At 36.4% G+C, this 22,574-nt stretch overlaps 1 protein-coding gene across 5 annotated transcripts in view; it reads left to right on the top strand.

Annotated features, from left to right (window-relative positions):
* The window catches only part of CFAP20DC (CFAP20 domain containing), a 251,483-nt gene that overhangs the window by 143,887 nt on the left and 85,022 nt on the right, over nucleotides 1-22,574 (top strand). For 3 of the 5 annotated variants that reach the window (XM_032868453.1, XM_032868451.1, XM_032868455.1), the window contains 5 exons: nucleotides 6,182-6,318; nucleotides 7,177-7,339; nucleotides 8,910-9,026; nucleotides 10,250-10,369; nucleotides 12,991-13,325. In XM_032868453.1, the coding sequence (XP_032724344.1) occupies nucleotides 6,182-6,318; nucleotides 7,177-7,339; nucleotides 8,910-9,026; nucleotides 10,250-10,369; nucleotides 12,991-13,325 (872 nt within the window). The remainder of the gene's footprint in view (nucleotides 1-6,181; nucleotides 6,319-7,176; nucleotides 7,340-8,909; nucleotides 9,027-10,249; nucleotides 10,370-12,990; nucleotides 13,326-22,574) is intronic. The other 2 variants (XM_032868454.1, XM_032868452.1) reach the window with 1 other exon arrangement.

Raw genomic sequence — 22,574 nt, 5'->3', positions numbered from 1 at the left:
ACCTTCCAGAAAGTGGTCAATATTCTGTTTCTAGAATTACTGCTCTTCTTCTCTTCTATCACCTGTTGAGTTTGTAGGTATTCAGAATGGTTTGATAAATATCTAGCTGAACTCCTGGGACCTGATGATATTTCAGTCTCCTACTCCTCTGCCATCTTGCTCTTCCCCCCTTAAACTTTTTATTAATGAGATACAACTGCTCAGACCTGGTGCCCAGTCACTACTGAAAGGATGGATGAATGAAGGAATAAGTGATTATGAATGGACTTTGTAAAGTGTTAAATGCTATTCAAGATGGAAGATATGAATAACATATTTATTAAGCATTTAGTCCCTATTGAGCACAGTATTTGGCATGTTACATGCATTGCTTCATACGATCTAACAAAAACACCATGACTTAAGTACTATTATTATCCTAATCTTATAAAAAGGAAGTGAGGCTTAGAAAGGCTAAATACCTTGTCTAAAATAATATTGCTTTCCTAGATCAGCTTTTTTTGGTAATTTTGAAATTCTTTTTAACAGTGCACATATAATAAAAATTAATCTAATTCAAGGTCTGGATTTTGGTAGCAAGTTTAATTCTGATTTGATTGCCAGATAATAGATGTAAGTCTTGAGCATGACCCTTCAATGATTAGAGTTGAAAATTCAGCAGGTTTTTCTGGTTAAGCTTTGAAAACCCTGCAAACTTAAATGACTATAATAATTAGAACATTGTATCTTGAGACAAAAATGAATGTTTATTTTTCTAAAAGACAATTAGAGAGTAGACCCTCTGGTTTTATATTCTAACTACAAAGGAATGTACCCCTCATAAAATACCAAAATAATTAACGGTAACATCTCTGACCTACACCAAGTTCATTTTCCGCAAACTCAAGGAAATGAAATGCCTAGAGCATGACTTTAATCTAATCTTGATTTTTAACCTTATATTGTGCATATTGATATCAGCTCTTAAAAGAGCTCCCTTTAGAATTCAAAAGGCATGCGTTTCTGCTTGTAGTTTTCTTTTATTAAGGTTTTTCTCATTATAGAAACTTTCTCCTTTTACTTTTTATTTTAGAAACCATAAGTCTAAATTACTTTTCCTTGTAGGTTTTAATTAGGATTCTCTCATAGTAGATAAATAGCGTGATACATGTTTATAGAGATAATTGTGACAATTAATGATTATAAATAGAATTACTAAAATGAAACAGCCTTTAAGAATGTGTATATGTTAATTGTACTGAGAAATTTTTTAAAAATCTGCTAATTAAAGAAATACTTAATGGGTAGAGTACTGGTATACTTTAGCTTGTGAAAAAAGTGTACTAACATTTGTAAATTAAAAAAAATAAAATTAAGTTTAAATGCAGAGCAGTAGGTTACTCTAAAGAAATTCTGTAGTGGAACTTCTTATAAAATATAGTCATATCTAATTTTCTGTTATTTAGAAGACTATATTATATGAGGTTTTCATGTATCTTTAATTGTCACTGAATATCCACTGGTAAGTAAGAGATTCCTCTAAAAAATTCAAGGTATTTAGGAATTTTAATTTTTTAAATAGCTACAAACTAGTTTAAGTATACATTTTGTTGGAATTAGAGCTAGAACTATGTCAGTGTGTTTTTTTTTAATATTCCCTCCCTAAAAATCTTCCTTTTAATCTTTAATACTATTTAATAATTGTGATGAACTTTATCCATTGTCTCCCATGTACTGTCCCAAGCTCCACAGTTGGAGATACATACGGTACCAAATAAATGGTCTTTCTGCTCAAAGGAGCTTAAATTAGTTGGTGGGGAACCTCCATGTGTATATAAAGAATTTGAAAAAACATTAAGGAAATCACCCCATAAAATGTTTGAACAGAAAGGTGTGCAAAAGATATGCCCATAGCCTAGTGGTTTCCATGACTAGAAGTTAGGGGAAGAAAAGTTCCTATTCCGATACTAAAAATTCCCATGTAACCCCAACACATATTCCATGCCCTTCAGGACCTTCAATGGCTCTTTCTGGGAAAATCCAAGTTTGAGAACAAAATCAGTAGACTAGAATTTGTTCTACTTGATCACAGATTGTAAAAATGATGATAGATTCTATAATAAATTTTTCTGATTAGCCTGGGATTTGTGGCATTGCTTTCTGTTATTGATCCTGAGAGACCAATGATGTTTCATTAACTCCAAATGGATATTTATAGTGACTAAAAAAAAACCACAGATGCACACACAGCCAAGTCTACATGCTAACACTAGAACATTTCACATGTAACTTGAGGAGGCATCTGATTGTGGTGCTGTGTAGCACTACTGATGTTGAAAGCCATACCACTCATGTGGTAATTATCAATTATCAATGTCTTGGTCATTGTTGAGCCTTCTCTCTCATCCCCCATATCCTGGCAGTTGTCCAGTCCTGCCCAATCTTCCTGCATTCACAATAAAACCTGCAGATGGAATTTTCTTAAAATGAGAAATGAAATTCTAGCCATAATTAGAAATATTTAGTCATTTAATCCAATATCCCATTTGACTCATTACATTTAATGATTCATTCATTTTGCTCAGCAAGGATCTATCATTCCATGTCAGGTATCAGGCTAGTAATTCAGGGTTGACAAACTAGGCTACCGAATTTATATCTACTGAGCATACATTATCAGAGAATCCCACAAACACATGTAAAAGTACAATTTTAAAAGAATGAAATCTTGCCATTTGCAATGATGTGGATGGAACCAGAGGGTATTATGCTAAGGGAAATAAGTCAATCAAAGACAAATACCATGTGATTTCACTCATGTGTGGAATTTAAAAGACAAAACAGATGAACATAGGGGAAGGGAAGGAAAAATAAAATAAGATAAAAACAGAGAGGGAGGCAAACCAGAAAAGACTCTTAACTCTAGGACACAAAGTGAGGGTTGCTGGAGGGGAAGTGGATGGATGGGGGCATGTGATAATTCAGTGATGGGCATTAAGGAGGGCACTTGCTATAATGAGCACTGGGTGTTACATGTTATGTTATATATACCGATGAATCACTAAATTCTGTCCCTGTAACTAATAATACACTATATGTTAACTGGATTTTTTAAAAAAATTAAGTGCAATTTTAACAAGTTATAAGAAGGGAGGGTTATGGGAGTACCTATACTGGAAGAGCCTTCTAGCTATGGAGAACAGCACACACAAATTAGATGGTAGGCAGGAAGAACTGAGGAGGCCAGTCTGTGGAGAGAGCAGAAAACGAGGGGTGAAAGGTGTGAACTTGAAGCCAGACATGTAGGTTTTTGCAGCCGCTCTTAGGATTCTTCTTAATCCTAAATGCAACAGGGAAGACATTGGAAAAGTTTTAAGTGAGGGAAAAGAATGACTTGATCAGATGTATGTTTGCCTAAGACCACTCTGGCTACATTTTGGAGAGGACCTGGGTCAGGGACCCAGCATCGACATGGGGAATCCCTTGAGAAGCTCTGTGATCATCCAGGAGAGAGATGCGGTTGCCTAGACTGCAGTGCTGACGGAGGAGGTGGAGAGAAGTAGACATGGGTTGGCTGTGGAGCAGCTGAAGAGAGGAGTCAGGGATGACACCTGGATCCTAACTCTTCAAACTCCGTGGACCGTGGTGCCAGTCATTGGATCACGTTTTCCGCTTGAAGCATCTTTGAGACATGGAAGAGGAACTGAGAAAGAAAGCCACTAGATACAGGTGTGGAGCTCAGAAGAGAGGACTAGGCCAGAAATAGAAAGCAGGAAGCCCTCTGGTGTCTGAATCTGCTTTACAACAGCCAGAATAACTTCCCAGACTTCTGCTTGGACTTCTTCAAAGTGACAGAACATCCTCCACCACAATGACCACACATGCTCAATTAAAGAATGATGTTCCTTATGTTGGACTAAAACCTTAAAGTCAGTTCTTCTCACTAGTTCTGATTTGGCCCTTTGGACAAATGGGATTTCTCTTCTATCTACCAGGGCTTCAAGAATTTGAAGAAAACTGAAACAGTGTATCTCCTCACCACTTTGCCATCCCACCATGTTAGATCTTCTTTCCAGCAAACATTCTTTCAGATCATGTCAGCAGTCTGACCCTTGCCCATCTCTTCATCTTCATCTATTGCAGACATAAAACCAGACCCAGAAAATACCCATTTACCCACACATATAACTTCTACTCAGATCTAAACAAGTGGAGCTTTCTAAGCATGGTATGTTTTCACAAACTTTGGTGACTTTTCTCATGCCGTTGCAAAAAAGTTGTTTCTAACTCCACATGTAAAGTTATAGTTCTTTAGCAGAGGCAGAGGAGACCACCTAGCTAACTACAGGAATTTTTTCTGGAGAAAAGGTTAGACAGAAGTGGCCAGTAGCTCATCTATATCCAGGACTGTAGGACAAATGTGGACTTACTCAGAGCCAACATCATAATATTCAAGTTGGTTCTGTCTTGCAAGGGGGAACAGCAGAAGACTTTCTAGGTTGCAGGCAGTTTTTTGAGTTAAGAGCCATTACCCTCACCTGCAGTCACAAAGAGCCCACAGCCTTGTCCAATCAGGAGTTCCTTGGCAGCCTTCCGTAAGGTCGTCCAGAGACCCAGACTCCTTTCACCCAGGGGTTCCTCTCCAGGCCTTAAAGCCCTCCCCTGGATCTTCTGCATCTTGTCAAGAGATGCAGGAAGAGAGAGTATGGGGGATTATGTGGGAGGTTTTAGGGGCCAGGAAGTAGCTTACCCTTCTCACATTTCACTTCTCAGATCTCATTAATAAGATATCAGTCACATGACCCATATAACTGCAGGGAAGGCTCAGAAATGTAATATAGCTGTGTGTCCAGAAGGGAAAAGCAGTAAGGTTTGGTAAAGCATACCTGCCTTATCCTGAAGGTGCTACCAGTTTGTTCTCTTTCTCCCCCAAAATTTTCAATGATACCCTATCATCTGTGAAATTTAGAATAGGCTCCTAACAGTTTAAGGTTGTTTTCATTGTGACCCAAACCCATCCTTCCAGCTAAACTGGCAATTTCATTTTTCCCCAAGTATACCCTACCAGTTCACTCTTTCTTATCTCTGGGTACCCTACATCTTTTATCTCTGAAATATCATCAGTCATTCAAGAAGGTCCATTCAGGAAGTCACTTACTCTTTTTTTTTTTCCCATCATGGTAAGTGTACTCCGTACCCCCTATTTCACCCTTCCCGCCACCTACCTCTCATCTGGTAACCATGAGTTTGTTCTCTAGAGTTAAGAGTCTGTTTCTTGGTTGTCCCTCTCTCTTTTTTTTTCATTTGCTCATTTGTTTTGCCTCTTAAATTCCACAGATGAATAAGATCATACTTGTTTCTGACTTGTTTCACTTCATATTATACTCCCTAGCTCCATCCATGTCCTTGCTAATGGCAAGATTTCATTCTTTTTATGGCTAAATATTCCATTGTATATATGTACCACTTCTTCTTCATCTGTTCATCTATCACTGAACACTTGGGCTGCTTCCATAGTTTGGCTATTGTAAATAGTGCTGCAATAAACATAGAAGTACAGGTATGCTTTCAAATTAGTGTTTTTGTATTTTACGGGTAAATATCCAGTAGTGTGATTACTCGATTATAGGGTAATTCTATTTTTAATTTTTTGAGGAACAAGAGGTCACTTTTCTGAATTTCCACTGCTCTGCTTTATGTTATGATTACCTACCTGCTTACTTTTACTATCCCCTCCTTTGAGGGCAAGTGATCTATCTTAGCAATTTTGTGTCACTAAAAACTTCTAGGAAATGCTTAAGAGTACTCAATCACATGTTCAATTGAGTTAAATAGTTTTTTAAAATTATTTCCTTAAAGAGAAAATAAGATATATTTTTTAGTAGCTTTTCTTTCTTTTCTTTTCTCTCTCTCTGAGGAAAAATATTTGTGGCATTTGTGTTTCTCAAATGACAGCATAAGAACCATTAAGGGGAATTTGTTAAAATTACAGATTTCTACTGCACTTTCCCAAGATTCTAATTCTACGGACCTGGTAGATCTGATATTGGGCTCCAGTATCTGAATTTTTTATAGATGCCCTGTAGTGGAGAGGGAGGATTCAGATCACAGGACACCTGTATTGTACTTTCAGAAACATTGCAACACAGTGTTTGTCATGATGTCCATTAATGGACTGTTATTTCCTTTTTGAACAAAACAGATCAGTTCATTAACAAGGGAACAGGTAATGTGCGCAACAGTAAAAATCAAGATGTTTGTCATATCGCCTTTGGATCCAGAGTTCTGGGACCACCTCCACTCTCTGGAAGAAGGAATAACATGAGGATATCCACTGAGGTAGGAGCAAGGTCTGAAGAGCTTGTCTCAACATGAGGGGCATGGGAGAAGGGTTTTTTTTCCACAGTGCACCGGAAGGGGGCGGGGGGTTGGGGGGGTGGGGAATATATGCCAAAAGCAGAAGCCTTGAATAAATTTGGAACAGAAATTCTGGATTTTAAAAGAACTCAAACTGTTTTATTTTTGTCATGTCAACACAGTTAACATTTCTGAGTATTCTTGTGATCAAATATGTTAACAAAACTTAAAGGCAAATACATGTGAACACATTTTGTGGTCTCTGTCAAGGAGTTGGATCAGGATCCCTGAGTTGCTCATTTGGTTAAGCAGCTGCCTTTGGCTCAGGTAATGATCCCAGGGTGCTGGGGTCAAGTCCCACATCGAGCTCCCTGCAGGGAATCTACTTTTCCCTCTGCCCCTGCCTCTCATGAATAAATAAAATAAATAAAATCTTTTTAAAAAATAAAAATAAAAAAGGAGTCAGATCTTCACCAGATACCTTACAACAAACAGATTCTCAAATGTTATATTTTTATTTTTAATTTCCTCTGAATGTCTGACACATGATTTTCAGTTTTAACTTCTACCTACTAAAGATGGAGTATAAGCACATTTTAATTTATGTGTCTAGAAGACTTGTTTGTCTTCTGTTTTGTCTCACATTATATTTCTCCTTCCATTTCTTTCTAATTTTCTGGTATAATGTCCCTCTCCACCAACTTTCTAACCTCCTCATTTCCTCTAGTTTCTTTTCTCACTTTTTATTTGTCCAAATATTATTAGTCTCTGTAAATTCTACAGAAAATAAATGCAATTCCCATATTATAAGATGTGCAGATTAATTCCTCTCCCTTACAGACAGTAAGATCCATTGGGTCCAAAAATAACCGATCAGGCCAACAGTCTGTGGCCGAGGACTGTGTCAACAGTGCAGAGATGTCAGCCTCGCTGATGCCGGAGTCTGAGGAGCAAGCAGATAAAGAAAATATTCACCAAATAAAGCAGACCATATCTGTTCGTGGTAAGACTCATGCATAAGGGCCAATAGCTAGGGGGAAATAGAAATGTTCCTGTGAAGATAAATTTGAAGTTTAATTCTTGATTAGATCTTAACATCCAGAGAATTATCTTTAAAAATGATTAAGATGGTAGATATTGAAATCTGTTTCAAATTCTTATACATATATTCTGTTCTGGAACCTATCGTTCTCTCTCTCTTTTTTTAATACTTTATTTATTTGTTTGTTTGTTTGTTTGTTTATTGTAGGCTACGTGGGGCTTGAACTCATGACCCTGAGATCAAGACCTGAGCTAAGATCAAGAGTTGAATGCTTAACCTGACCAAACCACTCAGGCGGCCCCAACTCTCATTGTCTTTATAGTCTCTTTATTCCATTATTTCAAATTGCCATAGTATCCTGCATTTTTATTTTATGATGACTGGTGAGGAAATAACATAACATTCTATAATTAACTAGATTTGGGGAACTTTACATGTGTTTTAAATTTTCTTAATTTTATCTTTTAGTTAATCTCTTCCACTTGTAAAGTGCTTTTTATTTTCTCCTATTGATGCACAGAGAACCCTGTTGGTGAGGAAGAGAATTTTGTCCCATTTTGTAGATTGAGGGTTCATGGCTAACAGAGAGGTAAAGTGATTTGCAATTTGTAATCACTGGAAAGAATTGAGAGCAGTGCCAAAGTCTTATCACTCGCTGTAATTTTTCCATCCTTGCATGTCTGACTTTTGTGAGAGTTGGAAAGGAAGGCATTTGGGTTCATTTTATTTGACTTAGAGATTAATGATCACAACTACAGACCATATTTCTCATACCGCACAAAACTGAGAGAAGTACGTAAATGCCACAGATGTTCCGTCCCAGCTCTATCACCATCTGTAAGACTTGATCAAAATTCCTAAACCCTGTGGGCCTCAGTTTCCTCATCTGTAAAATGTGGATAAAATTGCTACTGGCCCTAGTAGTAGTAATAAACAATGATTGCTTCAAAGGGTCATTGTGAGGATTCAACAAGAAAAACCAGTCAAACACATCATATTGTGCCAAGAAGTGAAGCATTCCATAAATATTAGATGCTGCTATGAATGCTGTTAATTATTATGATGATTATTATGCAGTTAAATTACACTTAAGAATTCTTTTCCAGGTGTGATCACAGTTCCAGGATTCTTTTGGAAACTACCTTCCAAGCTGTTTATGAATTATACTTACCAACTTTCTCTTTCAAATGAAGCAATTATTTTTCTGTATTAGTGATCAGTTTCATTTTTTATATTTTTTAATATAGTATGTTATGTGTATAATTAACCATATGACCTGTTGCTCTCTGTAAGGTTATATTACATGCATAAAATGTCTCAGTAATTTCAAAAGATATGATCCCAATAATGGAATAGGAATAATTACCTATTTCCCTTGAAAGAATAAGTTGTGATTTTGATACAGATTTATATGATGTCACAATGATACCTGAACATTCTCATTATAGCTACAATTATATTTACTGAGTTATTTCAGACCATATAGTACTTTTTGTTCTGGCTTTTTGTTCTTTGATATGAAATGTACCAGCCGACCTACATGTTATGCATCCACATCCCCCTCAAGAACCATCAGCAGATAAGAATAATAACAGGAGAAGATTACGGTTAAAAAGCACCAGCAGAGAAAGGACAGAGGCACACAGCGGTACGGCACTAATTCAATACTATCTTATATCTGTATATTATTCAGAGCAATGGAATCTCTCTCTGCAGGTTGTAAATTTCAAAGGATTACAAACCAATTCATTTAAAATATAAATGTCTTTTCTACATGGATTATGGAAGTCAAATTTTCTGCAAAAGAATTGCTCTAGAGCCCTAACAGAGATTTGCTGGATTAAACAGACAGTACCTCAGCAGTAAAGGACTTCCCTACTTCTCCTCTCAAAGGCTGAATAAGCTTAAATTATTGTTTTTTAGAAACAGCCCAAATTTGATAGAGGAGGTTTCTGCCTGCAGACTTCACTAAAATTGAACTTAACTCAAAATTTTTCATGTTTCATATATATCTCTTCTTTTTAAACTGGGCCCTTTTCAAATATTTCAAATATATCTCAGATATATTTATCTGAGATATATATATATATTTATCTGAGATATATATATCTGAGATATAGGAGTGTGTGTGTGTGTTTAACATTTGCTGTCTCTCCCTTTGGACTCCATGCTAATAGAATGTAGGTTAAAATTTCAAGTATTCACAACCAATAAAGCATTAGTTTTATAGTTAATAATTAGTTTTATTACAGTTATCCCTTTGAATATTGGATTTGAGGCATTTAAGTATAGATCTGTCTGCACATTCATTAATCTATCCTGAGTCAAGCCCAGAGTATATCATGTACGCATTTGTTAGCATAATTTCTCAAAAATGTAGGGTTCTTAGGCTGAAATTCAGCTTGTTAGGATTCATGTTATTTTCATAAAATAATAGAAAAGTTAATTCTGTGTCCATTTTCTTAAAATGCTTAAGGAAAGTGCTTGGTTTAAAATTTTGAGTCAGGTTGTGCAAGAACTGTAATTTAAAGAAAACACATTTTATTTTATGTGGAACCAAAGGGAAAATATAGGACCCTTTGAAAATAATATGGGCGATAGAATTCCTTTTATTGCATATTATAAAACTTAAATCTAAAATGCCCCCATGCAAATATCAAGGAATTTAAAGATGATCCTCTGCAAAAATGCAGCTGAGTTCATCTTTGAAACATTCTAGTGGAGAAGAAAAGAACTGCAGATAGTCTGTATTATCACCTCTAAGGTACTCTTTAATAATCATGTAGAAAAGCACACCATGTTATTAGCATTCTTCCAAATGAATAAAAATCAAAAGAAATAACATTGTGGAAAATATTTATTCCAATAAAGGCAGTTCTTCAGGAAATAACAGGAATGAAGATAAAGCAACAGTTGCCCTCAACAGCGGGTCCCAACAAAGCACAGAGATGAACCCCAGCTCTCCAGCACTGCAGTCTCCCGATCAAACAGGTTGGCATCTTCAGTCCACTTTAATTGTTAGTAATTGATGAAATATCAATATGTTTAACATTTCAAACCCAGTCATTTTGAGAAGTTGTGATATAGTCATTTGCTAAAATCTATCATTTTGTGATAAATCTCCTTTTAACCCCAATTGCATCTCAGACTTTAATGGATGAAAGGGTATTTTTATTTCCAAGTTTCAATGCACCAGTTATCATGCAGAAGGAAAGTTGAAACTGAAGTTTTCACAGGACATTGTCACCATCCCCAAAGATAACCTATTGTTGCAAGTCGCCAGTCCTCTTTATAATGGAGACGGTTGGAGTGTAGAGCATTGAGCCCATCAACATATCTTCCCTAGCAGGTGTGTGGTACTTCTACAAAGGCGAATTGTTTTTGAGCAAGAGAAAAAGGAAAATAAATGAAAATTGTTTGTAGTTTGTCAGTCTTATTTATGCAATGTTGAAACCTTCATTAAAATGTTAGGCGCAATTAGTGTCTCTAGCATAAATCTGACTGTGTAGAAAAACTAATTAGATGTTTAGGTGATCATTCTTGCATTTATCTTGTTTGCTGCAATATTGTGATTACACAGTAATTTACATATTTTCCTAAGAAAACATACCAAATTATTCATTACAATTGATATGGAAATACTTGAGGTAAAACTATGAATTCCAAAAAAGCATGTGGTGGTGAGATAATTAGAGTTCATTTGGTATAGAAACACTCCTTTTACCTTGACTTTTTGACAGTTAATAATATGTTTGACCATAGGTCATACAAGTTGTTGAATTGCAAAATGAAGATTCCCAGTATCTTTTCCTCCAATTTTCGTTATAAATCCATGTAGGTAATGCAGCCCATTGGTTTTTATAATCTTTTTCAACATTTATTTATTAATAAAGCATATACTGTGTTTACAAAACACCTGCTATATGCTTAGCACCATGCAATGATTTGCTGTCCAAAAGAGGACAGCCCATGGAATCTGTTTATTTCACCTGCTCATGGTACACTGACTCCGGACCTTCCACATCCCCTGTGAATGTGGTCCAATGATGTAGATTCGGCCTTCTGTAGGCCACTTACCTACAGAAAATGTGAAAGCCTTGTCCCTTTCAGATTTTCCCTGAGAAATGTACATTTGTTACCCTTTTTTATAAGCAAGTTCTATTATATAATGGTAGTCTTAAGAAACGAATACATTATGATGAATACGATTTTATTTGTGCCGTTAATATTATTTTTATTAAAGGTCTTTTTGTTTGTTGCTTTGGTACTGGAGGTTTTAGAGTTTCAAGTCAGCAAATCTTAGATGTCTCTTGGTTACTTTTCTTGTGAAGTTAAATAGAGCAGGATTCAAGAGTCAGGGTAAAATTACCATGTCCACATTTTGGTTCTCCTGAACACAGATTTTTTTGTAAGATTTTCACCATTGTCATAGTGCTCAAAAAAAGTAAATTTTAAGGAAAATAGACTAAGTTGAGAAAATACAACCTTTTCCTGCTGTCATTCTAAAGAAGAAAATAAGCATGCTTTTAATGACAATCATTTTAATATTTGTCTGGTACATTTGCCTGGATCGTAGTTATAAAAATCTATCTCAATGTTGTATGAAAGATTAAAATCTTTTTACTGTGTTGTACATCTGAACCTAACAAAACATTGTGTGTCAACTAAATTTCAAAAAAATTTTAAAGTTCAGAATTTTTTTTTATAGTTTTGGTTAAAATATATCCCAGGGGTAGTATAGAGTATTTTTTTTAAAAAGATTTTATTTATTTATTAGACAGACAGAGATCACAAGTAGGCAGAGAGGCAGGCAGAGAGAGGAGGAAGCAGGCTCCCTGCTGAGCAGAGAGCCCAATGCGGGGCTCGATCCCAGGACCCTGGGATCATGACCTGAGCCGAAGGCAGAGGCTTTAACCCACTGAGCCACCCAGGCGCCCCAGTATAGAGTATTTTTAACCAAAACAAATAATGTTGTGTAAAAAGATTTATATATCAAAACATTCTCTACTATAATTAAAGATCTTTTTCACCCATCACATTAACAAGTATTTCTGTAGATTTTCTATTACTGGAAAAGTCTGCTCAGTTTAGTCTCTGAATTGTCCTGTTTCAGTCAGTGGAATGGAAAGGAAAACCCTGTTAACCTTTTCATGGTTTCCTCTCCTCCATGATTTGTAATCCAAACAATGCCCAGTTATTTTATTTAAAGAAACTTGTTAAATATTCCACCCTCCTGCAGTTAAAAGAAGATATTAGTAACTCAAACCCTTTAAAACTTGGAAGATTTCCTCCCCCCCGTGGAATGTCAAATTAATGAGACTGTGCTATGAAGAACTTGCTGCAAGACAGGTGATAATTATTTCAGACTTATAAATTTCCTGACCAGTGTTTCAACTCAGACCGAGAAGTGCAAATGAGTTGCCCGTAGCTATAGGCACTGATCTATGGGTTAAATGTTCAGCAGGTTACAAGATGGTGGATAAATTGCATTCGTTGGCTTCTGCATTATTTGATAAATCTCAGTTGCAACTCAAGAAATTTTAACCTAACTACATGCCTTAATAGAACACTGATGGAACACTCCTCTAATTTTTGTCATCTTTCCCCAATGTCAGATGAGTGGATATTTCCTGAAAATGATGATCGCATTTCCCATTTGGCATCCAGCAGACGGTCTCTCCTGGATGAAGACTCCTGCCACGCTTCACACATGTGGCTGGAAGCCAGCAAGGAAAGTGAACATGGCCATCTGGCAGAGGAAACCCAGGTTGTCCCGAAGGACATTTTCACCTTTTCATCAAGACCACGATCAGCGCCTCATGGAAAAACTCAGAACATGTCCCCAGAGGGGTGCCCATTTATTCTGGATCTAAAAGAGGATACCAGCTTGACAAGGAGAGACACCGAATCGGAGGAGGATTTTTACGGCCGTGACAGCAGCGAAGAGGTACACTGCTTGATGAGTGAAGTCGTTTTATAGCACAGTTGTTCCATTAGCTCCAACGAGCACTAAAACTAGTTGAAACGAAAGAGGGGGAATCAGCTGCTATTTATAAAAAGGCCGCAGATTGCATGTCAGTCGACAGTTGCCGCAGGTTGTTATGGAAACTCTGAATTGCTACCTTTTTTATTAAGAGTCAGCCAATTTCATTTTTAAAAATTTCATTTTTAATTATGAAAACCAGTTTTGGGGTTGTTTTTGTTTTCTCATTTTATTTTTTGTTTCATAGAGTGAGAGAAATAACATGCGGTTTAGTAATATGATGGAGACACCAGTAAAACACTGAGAACACATTATTCTAGCTCTCTGGGGAGACTGCCACGGTGGCTAAGCATTCTGAATTGACGGTTTTCTGGCTTCCTCACTCCCCTACCATCCCTCCACCTTAGACCTATTAGGACTCATTATTTTCCATATGGTCCGGGAATTTCAAGAGTTGTGCCAATTAAAGTTTAGATAATGAATCATGGATTAGTGCTGGGACTTGTCTTACCCTAGGTTTTCTGTTCACAATTATTTAGAATACAAATATAGTTTATAAACTGGTAAATTCACATAAAGTTTAAAAAAAAAAAAAACTTGTTATGAACCAAACAGAAAGTAGTTCTGAGACATTTGTTTTAAACTTAATGTATTATGAGGACTCTTTTCCCTCATACAAAATGAATTTATTTGTGAAATTCCTTCAGCTTTGTTCTTTAATGATAGGCATCCCTATATTCTCTGGAAAACAGTTATCTTAAAAGCAGGTTATAGTCAAGTTATGGTTTTGTAAAATTATACGCACCATTTCTATGTCAAAATTGAATTATAAATTACTTAATTATAGGTAATAAATATAAATATAGCAAATTATATGCCAATATAATTATTATATGATAATAATTAGAATAACTTTTTGTATATGCTTATAAAAAATTTTTAAAATAATTATAACTGATCAAGGATTCCCCCTTGGACAGCAGGATGTAGATAAGGTTCATTGCTCCTACCTTCAGAGACAGTTGAGAATATGATGAAATTGTTCAGGCAGTAATTATGGTTTTTTGCAGCTTTTAATGAGTTTCCATAGCAAGGTGTGTGGGGAAATCCTTCTTTTTACAATATCTTTGCCTTCTGAATATAGTGAAACTATTAGTCATACCAAACATAAACCTACTACACATCCCTTTATGCATAAGTAGTACTTTTGATGCCAGCATTTTAAATGTTGCTCTGGACATCTTCATCCCTTTCACCCCGAATAACATTAAGATATAAAAACTAAAATAGACATTTGCCTTCAGCATCTACTACTGCCTCCATCCCAGCTGTCAATTCTTCTACAGTATGAATAGGCTAATCTGATAAATTAATTCATACCATTTCATTAATGGGATAGTCCATCCCCTTCCCATATGCATTGCACCATCTTTCAGATCTAAACCAAAAGCATTCCTTTAATGGTGGAAATTTCAAGGCAGGTGGGAAATGTAGTTCCTTCCCTGGAAAAGTTTGAGGAAAATTTTTACGAGAAACTGCCCTTTAAACATCATGACATGAGGAACTTGACAAGAAACAATAGAACTTCATGGGAAAATGAAGAATACTATTCTGATTATTTTAATTTGTTATCACTTGGTGTGCTGTCTTCTGCTACTAGCTACTCTACTTCTGACATCCTTCTGTCATTTATTATGCAAACAAATACTAATTACCAACTACATGAAATTGAAAATAAATATATCATGTATTACCCAAGTTCTGAGTGGCATAGCTATCTGGTCACCCCTCAGCCAAGACCACCAAAATGACTAGTAGCATAGGGCTAGAGTCTATACTGGGTCCATCTCATGGCTAACACCTGTCCTGGCCCACCTTTAGCTGGAGCCTGCTAAGAGTGGCAGCCAGAGAGAAGGGCAGAAGCCTTGCCATTTGGGGTTTATTGTTAGAGGCAATAACAATATACAAACTATGAAACAGAAAACAGACAAACAAAAAATGTTGGGTTTTACTTAAAGAAGTTCTAGAATTTATGGTGATCAAATTAGTCTTTAGGGGGCTTTTTTTTTTTTTTTTTAAGATTTTTTATTTATTTATTTGACAGACAGAGATCACAAGTAGGCAGAGAGGCAGGCAGAGAGAGAGAGAGAGAGGAGGAAGCAGGCTCCCTGCAGAGCAGAGAGCCCGATGTGGGGCTCGATCCCAGGACCCTGGGATCATGACCCGAGCCGAAGGCAGAGGCTTTAACCCACTGAGCCACCCAGGCGCCCCTTTAGGGGGCTTTTTTAGTAATTTCTTTTCCTTAGGATTACTTCTTTCATTTATTAATTGTGTAAGTCAATGGGAAATCAGATTAGCTATTTAAAATGTTTATTTACATACAGTCTTTGAAGAAAAATCAGTTTAGTTAATTTAGGCATCCTTACTCTAAGTTGCGTTATTTTAGAATGTTATATCCTTAGAGTTGCATAATTATACTTAAGGAAAACAATGTCATGTCATAAATAATGGTGGACGAACGAGGATAATTACGTTACTTACTGTGCTTGAAGTTTTAACTTATAGTGAAAGACTTTATTTGGTGGCCAACCATTGAGTATTTTTAAGGGGAAATTAGATATATTCCATAGCCTGTAATCTAAGAAAAATCAAATGTTATCATGATAGCTAGAGGAAAAGTACACATACAATAGTAAAAGCTAACTAAAATAAGCTTTCAGTGATACATTGATTTTGAAACTTAAGTTCCTCATCGTTAGTTCACATCTGAGCTCTTCATAGTATGAGAGCCTCAAAAGTATGAGTTTTCTTTTTTTTTTTTTTTTTGCATTTTCTCTTGTCTTAGTCTTTGCTTTACTATATATTTTATTCCCTAGGCAGCCATGTATACTAATATTCCTGATACTCAGTTTTGAGTTTGTACTTCTTATTTGAAAAGCACACTATGGAAATATATAGCTATAAAATCAAGACGGCCATGTAAAATGAATTATCCTAGGAAAGCTATTAAAATAATGTGCCTTTCCCACGATTCCAGCATCTGAAAGGAAAAAAAAAAAAAAAAGCCTCTTTCTATTATCTCTATTTTGTATTTTATGCCGTTATTCCCAACAGTGAGTTGGGAGCAAGTATATGCCTGGTTTACAACTTGAAATGGTTAGCTTTATATTAATATTTTATTACTCCCCTAATTTAATTTTTCATCTAGAAATACTGTCATTTTTCCCCCAAAGCTCTGGCTGTGTATCACATACTAAAGTACATATTTGCAAGGCCAGATAATTTGTCCTGTATCACAATCCAAATTGGAACATTAAGCCAAAAAATTATCCATAGTTGGACATGAATTATGTGGACTGACTACTCAGAGCATTCAAATTAGCTAGGACACTTCCAGATCTTCTCTCCATCTAATAACTCCTTAGAGGGCTACAGAAGACAAATTTACCAACAGCAAAGTAAAAAGGACCCTTTTAGTCCTCCTCTTCAGTTTTCCCCGCATTGTTGCTTTGAAGGCTTTTTGTTTTGTTTTGTTTTTATGGCACTCAGCAATTTAGCTGTTTCATAGCATTTTTTTCCCCGTATAGTTTATATTTCTGGGTTAGTCTATAAACCATTCACCCCATATACTTGACTAATGAATTTGAATTACTTTCTCACACACATGTACATACACAAAATAGAAAGACTATTTACTCCTCTTGAGGCTGCTTATATTTCTGTGTAGCCTTTTAAAAATTTTAAATGTCAATAACTGTTAGAAAAAAATGGAAGGACTCTTATTTTGAATATATTGCCTTGCATTTTTGTTCCTATATATTATGAATTACAACATAACATCCTCTAAACCTATCAAGCAGATTTAATATTTATTCTGGGTGAGAAATTTTTTAAGGCTGTTCTCAGCTCTGTGTCTTTATTACTATCTTGTGAAGCTCTGTTCCTCTCTGCAAACATCACAGGCCCCTTGGTTCTTGTGACTTGGCTCTTCATTATTATATGCAGGTAAAGAAGATTTTAAAACTCTTGTCTGCTTAGAATATCATTCTGCAGCTTCTGCTAGTAGATAAACATCTTGTGGATAAATATTTGGTTATGGATAGGAGTTTCCACAAGAAATCTTTAAAGTGTTATCAGCTAAAAGAGCATGAAGTCTTAACTTAAAGAAAAATATGTTTCTGTCTTAAACAATTAAGAATGTCATCATTTTCCCCAAATAGTCATGTGATGGTGTTTGCCCACCCCATAGAGTCTTTCTAACTTCTGCTATTCATCTGTCTGTAGAGCATCACTGACTAGAAGTAAAAATATTTACAAAATAATTTGTCCAACCCCTTTTAATATCAAGCCTGCTGCAGGTTAGTTACTTGTCAGAAGCAGTTACATCTTCCTTTCTCATTTTACTTCTTTATAAACTAGTAAAATGCATTATATGTTACCACTATCAATTATCTTTGTCATCCAGAAAAAACTGTATTATTTTAATTGTTTCCTATAAAATTCAGGAGGTGGAAGTGGAAATACTTCTTGGGAATGGTTGTTAGGGAAGCCCTTTAAGATAAATTTGAGTGGTCAATCTTGTTATCCTCAAAGAAGAAATCATTTTTTTCATTCTGTTATGACCAGTGTCTTTAGCTACGTCTATGCAAATAATTGTGCCTTTTAGTTGACAGTGGTAGTATATACCTCTAATCATCTCTTTGGTCCCCTAGTGCCCATGTCCAGCTAAAGGATGCTGTCAGTGCATGCGTTTAGTCACTAAAACATTGGACAATAGTAAAGACTCCTACTGACTCAATCTCAATTACAGATTCAAAACTGCCATCAAAAGTATGTTTGAATTATTACAGACATTTTTTTCTACAGAACTTTTAAGAATGTTCTACAAGACTTCTTTTCACAGTGGACTGAATTTAAAAATCAATTGAAATATAAATAAATATAATCATCCCCTTTTACAAAGGCTTAAACAGAGCTCTACCCTGACTCGCTCAACATTAAAGTTGTGATACAAAGAGCCTGGGTCCCATCTGCTCCAAGTAGGTGGCCCTCAAGAGTCATTAAAATTATCTTTTTAAATTACAGCTCAGCAAGAGCAATCCATTTTATGCATCCAGAAATTATTGTCCAAATGCCCATCTGCATGTCGTTTTAAGAAACGTAGTTCAACAGAGGAAGTGCTGGCTCCTTGGGGAAATCATTCTCATCTTCAGCGTACATATGCTGTGCTACAGTTAATCAGGCAAACTCTATTGATGTTCCCGGCACTTGGGCGTGATTGAATATTTAACAAACAAATGCCTCTGAGCCCAGAAGACAAACGGTTTAAGAGATTTGGGACTTTTAAAAAAATATATCAAGTTAAATCAAAAGCATTTTGTATTTGTTCTTCTGAGAAACAGATGAACAGATGATCGGAACATGAAAATGGCATGACAATTTCTTTACCACTCTGACAAATTATATTCAATTGCTGTATAGGTTTTCAGTAGTCAAATGACAAACCAGAGGGGAAAATGTGGTTGTTTTTCAATCAGGTCATAGTAAGCTTACTTTTAATGCATATAACAAATGCATATATTATATAAGAAAAAATTAAGCCAAGAGCATGTAGAGCCCAAAAATGTTACACATGTGGAATCAGTAAACATCATCTATACATATATCATCTACTTTAGTAAGTCAAAAGTGTTGCTAAAGAAAGGAGTAGAGTTTGCCAATGTACCACACCTAGAGAGTACAATACTAGCTTTCATTCTCTATTCTTTCCTCTCCAAAAGAGAAGCCATTCCAACTTAAGTCAAAATATTGGTCTCGTTTATCTCTTGCCTTTCTCATTTATCCTAATTCTCCTTTTAGAATCTGGGATAAACCAGAATTGGTTCTGGGGCAGCCAAAGTAAACGAGCCTTTTATACTCTGTCCAGATTGTCCAGATTCTCCAGTTACTTATCTTTTCTTACTTTAAGTAGTAGCATAGAAACGTATTAACTAGAAATGCAGTACAACCAAGAGAATGCTCACCAGGGAACACAGCTAAATCTGTCCTTCCAGGCTCATCGCCAGACCAGGGTATATCTTAGGAAAAATGTGAGGTGAATGGCCATATACATCTCATGAATATTTCTTTGTGTATAATCATGCCAAGCAAAAAGAAATAATTTTACACCTGAGTAAACTACTGGAAGAAAAGGCTGTACTCTGACCTACTCAGAGATACAAAAAATAGACTTCATATAAAATAATTTGATTTTTAAGGTGTTTATAAAATGATATAGCAAACATCTGGCTTTATAGGTATCCCTCTAACTATACATCTGAAACTTTTGAAATGATATTTGCTACCTTCTACCTTATGAAATTTTTACTTTTGTAGGTATCTATTTCTTGGCTTTATGCCGTTGCCTTCAAGATTTTGTGCCTCTCGAGGCCAATGCCCATGTTCTTCTTACCTGTGTTTCTTCTGTAGTGCCTAGAAAATGCCTTACACCTAGCAGGAGCTTAGTAAATATTTACTGAACTCATTTTTATTGCAAAAGCTCCCAATTTCTGCCTATGTCATATACAAAATAGAATCCCAGAGGGATCCAAAGATTCTGGCCCAAAGATGCATAATTATACTGTTTCAGCATAACCAACCTATTTTTAGGGCCTATCTGTTTTAAATACATAGCACACGTTTATTTTTTATATGCAAATTGATGGAAATGGATGAGCAGAGGGTCTTTTTGGTCACAGAAAACCCACTGCCCAATGTATATAACCAGTATAGAAAATTAAATGAAAGTTTTTTGAAAGCTGGAGAAGAGGTAGCACTATCAAGCAGCCAGACTGAATTAACAAGAAATCCATCCTACTTCCACCAGTACCTTCTTAGAACTAGGGTTTGGGGAATGTTTGCTATATTCTCTATTTACTTTCTCTAAGACAAGGCTACACTTTTATCCTCGTTTCATCTCTGTAAAACAAAAATTGCAAAAGCCACCACCCCATTCCTTAGTAATTTAGGACAGTAGGCATCTTTCAGGTCCCTGGCATTCTTTCCAGTTTTCTGCCTGAGGACAGGGTTCTTCAACCATGTGAACAGCTTAAGGGCTCTCAGAGTGACGAAGAAGGATTAGCTTATTCAGTAAATGATGTACAGCAGAGAGAGTTGCCCAGTACCTGCAGTTGCAGCCAACGTAGTACTGTTGCAAGGGCGGAAATATCCCAACCTTTTTATTTTTTCACATGGAACGTAAAGTAAGTGCCCGTGGATTGACATCCAATCACCCATCTTTTCTTGACTCTACCTGGGGCTCTGGAAAATATATTTCCCCATCATTTATAAAGAAATATATGTATGAGAAGATCAAGCCAGCATAGACAAAGCAAGTTTAGGCCCAGGATGAATACCAAGAAGATGATCTTTAGACACTCTGCAGTTCTCATCCTCTATTGCAGATACGCAAGCTGTTTCTTGGGAGATATTCTAAGACCCGAGTGTTCTAAGACCTTTCTTGAGATTACAGTTACTTTCTGCAGGAAGTACTTTCCACTACTTTCCAACACTTTCCACAAGGAAGGAAAAACATTTTATAACAGGATTAGGGATTGTAGACTACCTTTTAGAGATTTCCAGAGTCACTAGTAGAGCATACCTTGCCTTCTACAGAACTCTCATATCAGCCCAGCCTCTCCATCACCACTACCACTGCTTCAGCCCAGCCACGCCAGCATCTCTAATCATGATCATTCGATAGTCTCCTAATTGGCCTCCCTCTTAGTAATCTCCACAGATGCTGCAGACACCATACAAACTCACACCCATGCCTTCTATCATGGGCCATCGCTGATTCTCCTGAGTCACATCACCCAAGGACCCCTCAAAGGCCCTGCATGGCAGAGATTAAGTTCTGGACTACCATTATATGGCCATCATCTACAGTGCCTATGGCAATAGCCCTAGATATGATGAGGAAAAGATGAAGAGAGGCAGAACTATGACAGACACACAGATAGATCCCTTCTCATTAAAAGGTGTGATAAATTCCTCTTCTGGGGATGCCTGGGTGGCTCAGACAGTTAAGTGTCTGCCTTTGGCTTGGGTTAGGATCTCAGGGTCTTGGAATCAAGCCCTGAGTTGCATCGGGCTCCCTGTTCATCAGGGAGTCTGCTTCTCCCTCTCTTTCTGCCCATTTCCCCTGCTCATGCTCTCTCTCAAGTGCTCTCTCTCTCAAATAAATAAAATCTTAAAGAAAAACATCCTCTTCTGGCCTGTGTGCAACCTAGAGCAGGCTTTCTCGCCTTTACACATGCTTCACTTCTACTGAAAGGGAAATCTCACCTTAGATAGTAATCTGTATGTTGAGTGTGATGATGACCAAACACTGAGCAAGAAACTCAACAGTTCAATCAGCCTCTCAAATATTTTGTTAAAAAATTCCAAATCTGGGAGGGGGGATGCCTGGGTGATTCAGTTCATTAGGCGTCCAGTTCTTGATTTCAGCTCAGGTCATGACCTTGAGGTCTTGAAATCAAGCACCCTGTCAGGCTGCATGCTGAGCGTGGAGTCTGCTCAAGATTCTCTCTTTCCCTCTCCTTCTGCCCCGCCCCCACTCCTGCATGCAGTCTTTCTCGATCATTCTAAAAAATATATAAAAATAAAAAAACAAATTTGGGGAGTAACTAGACGTTTGGTTCTGTGTGCCTACAAATTGAAGGGTAAGCAATAGCTTACTGAAATTGAATGTAAGAGATACATTCTTAGGTAGCAAATAATGTCTTTAAAATATAATCTGCTTTTGGGGGATACCTGGGTGACTCAGTTGGTTAAACATCTGATTTGATTTTGGCTCAGGTCATGATCTTAGAGTCATGAGATCTAGCACTGCGTCAGGCTCTACACTCAGTGGGGAGTCTGCTTGTCCCTCTCCCTCTGCCTCTGTTACCTCCCCTGGCTTGCACATGTGTTCGCTCTTTCTCTCTGTGTCTCAAATAAATAAATACATAAAATCTTCAAATGTATATAGAAATAGATATATACTCTGCTTTTATTGATTTTTTTCTGTCCTAAGTTTATCATTTTAATATCCACTTATTTTTTACATATTTAAGTAAATAAGACAAATTGGAAAAATCTACCTTGGCAGGTATAAGCAATGATCAGGTTAGTTTGTTCTTTCAGGTTCTTATTTTATAGCAGAAAAATCCAACTGAAAAAAGCACTGTAGTT

Source organism: Lontra canadensis, unplaced genomic scaffold (assembly GCF_010015895.1).
Source record: "Lontra canadensis isolate GAN:19392208 unplaced genomic scaffold, GSC_riverotter_1.0 scaffold35, whole genome shotgun sequence".
In the NCBI taxonomy this organism is placed as follows: domain Eukaryota; kingdom Metazoa; phylum Chordata; class Mammalia; order Carnivora; family Mustelidae; genus Lontra; species Lontra canadensis.
The sequence above is the reverse complement of the archived record's forward strand: the minus strand, read 5'-3'. Positions and strand labels throughout refer to the sequence as shown.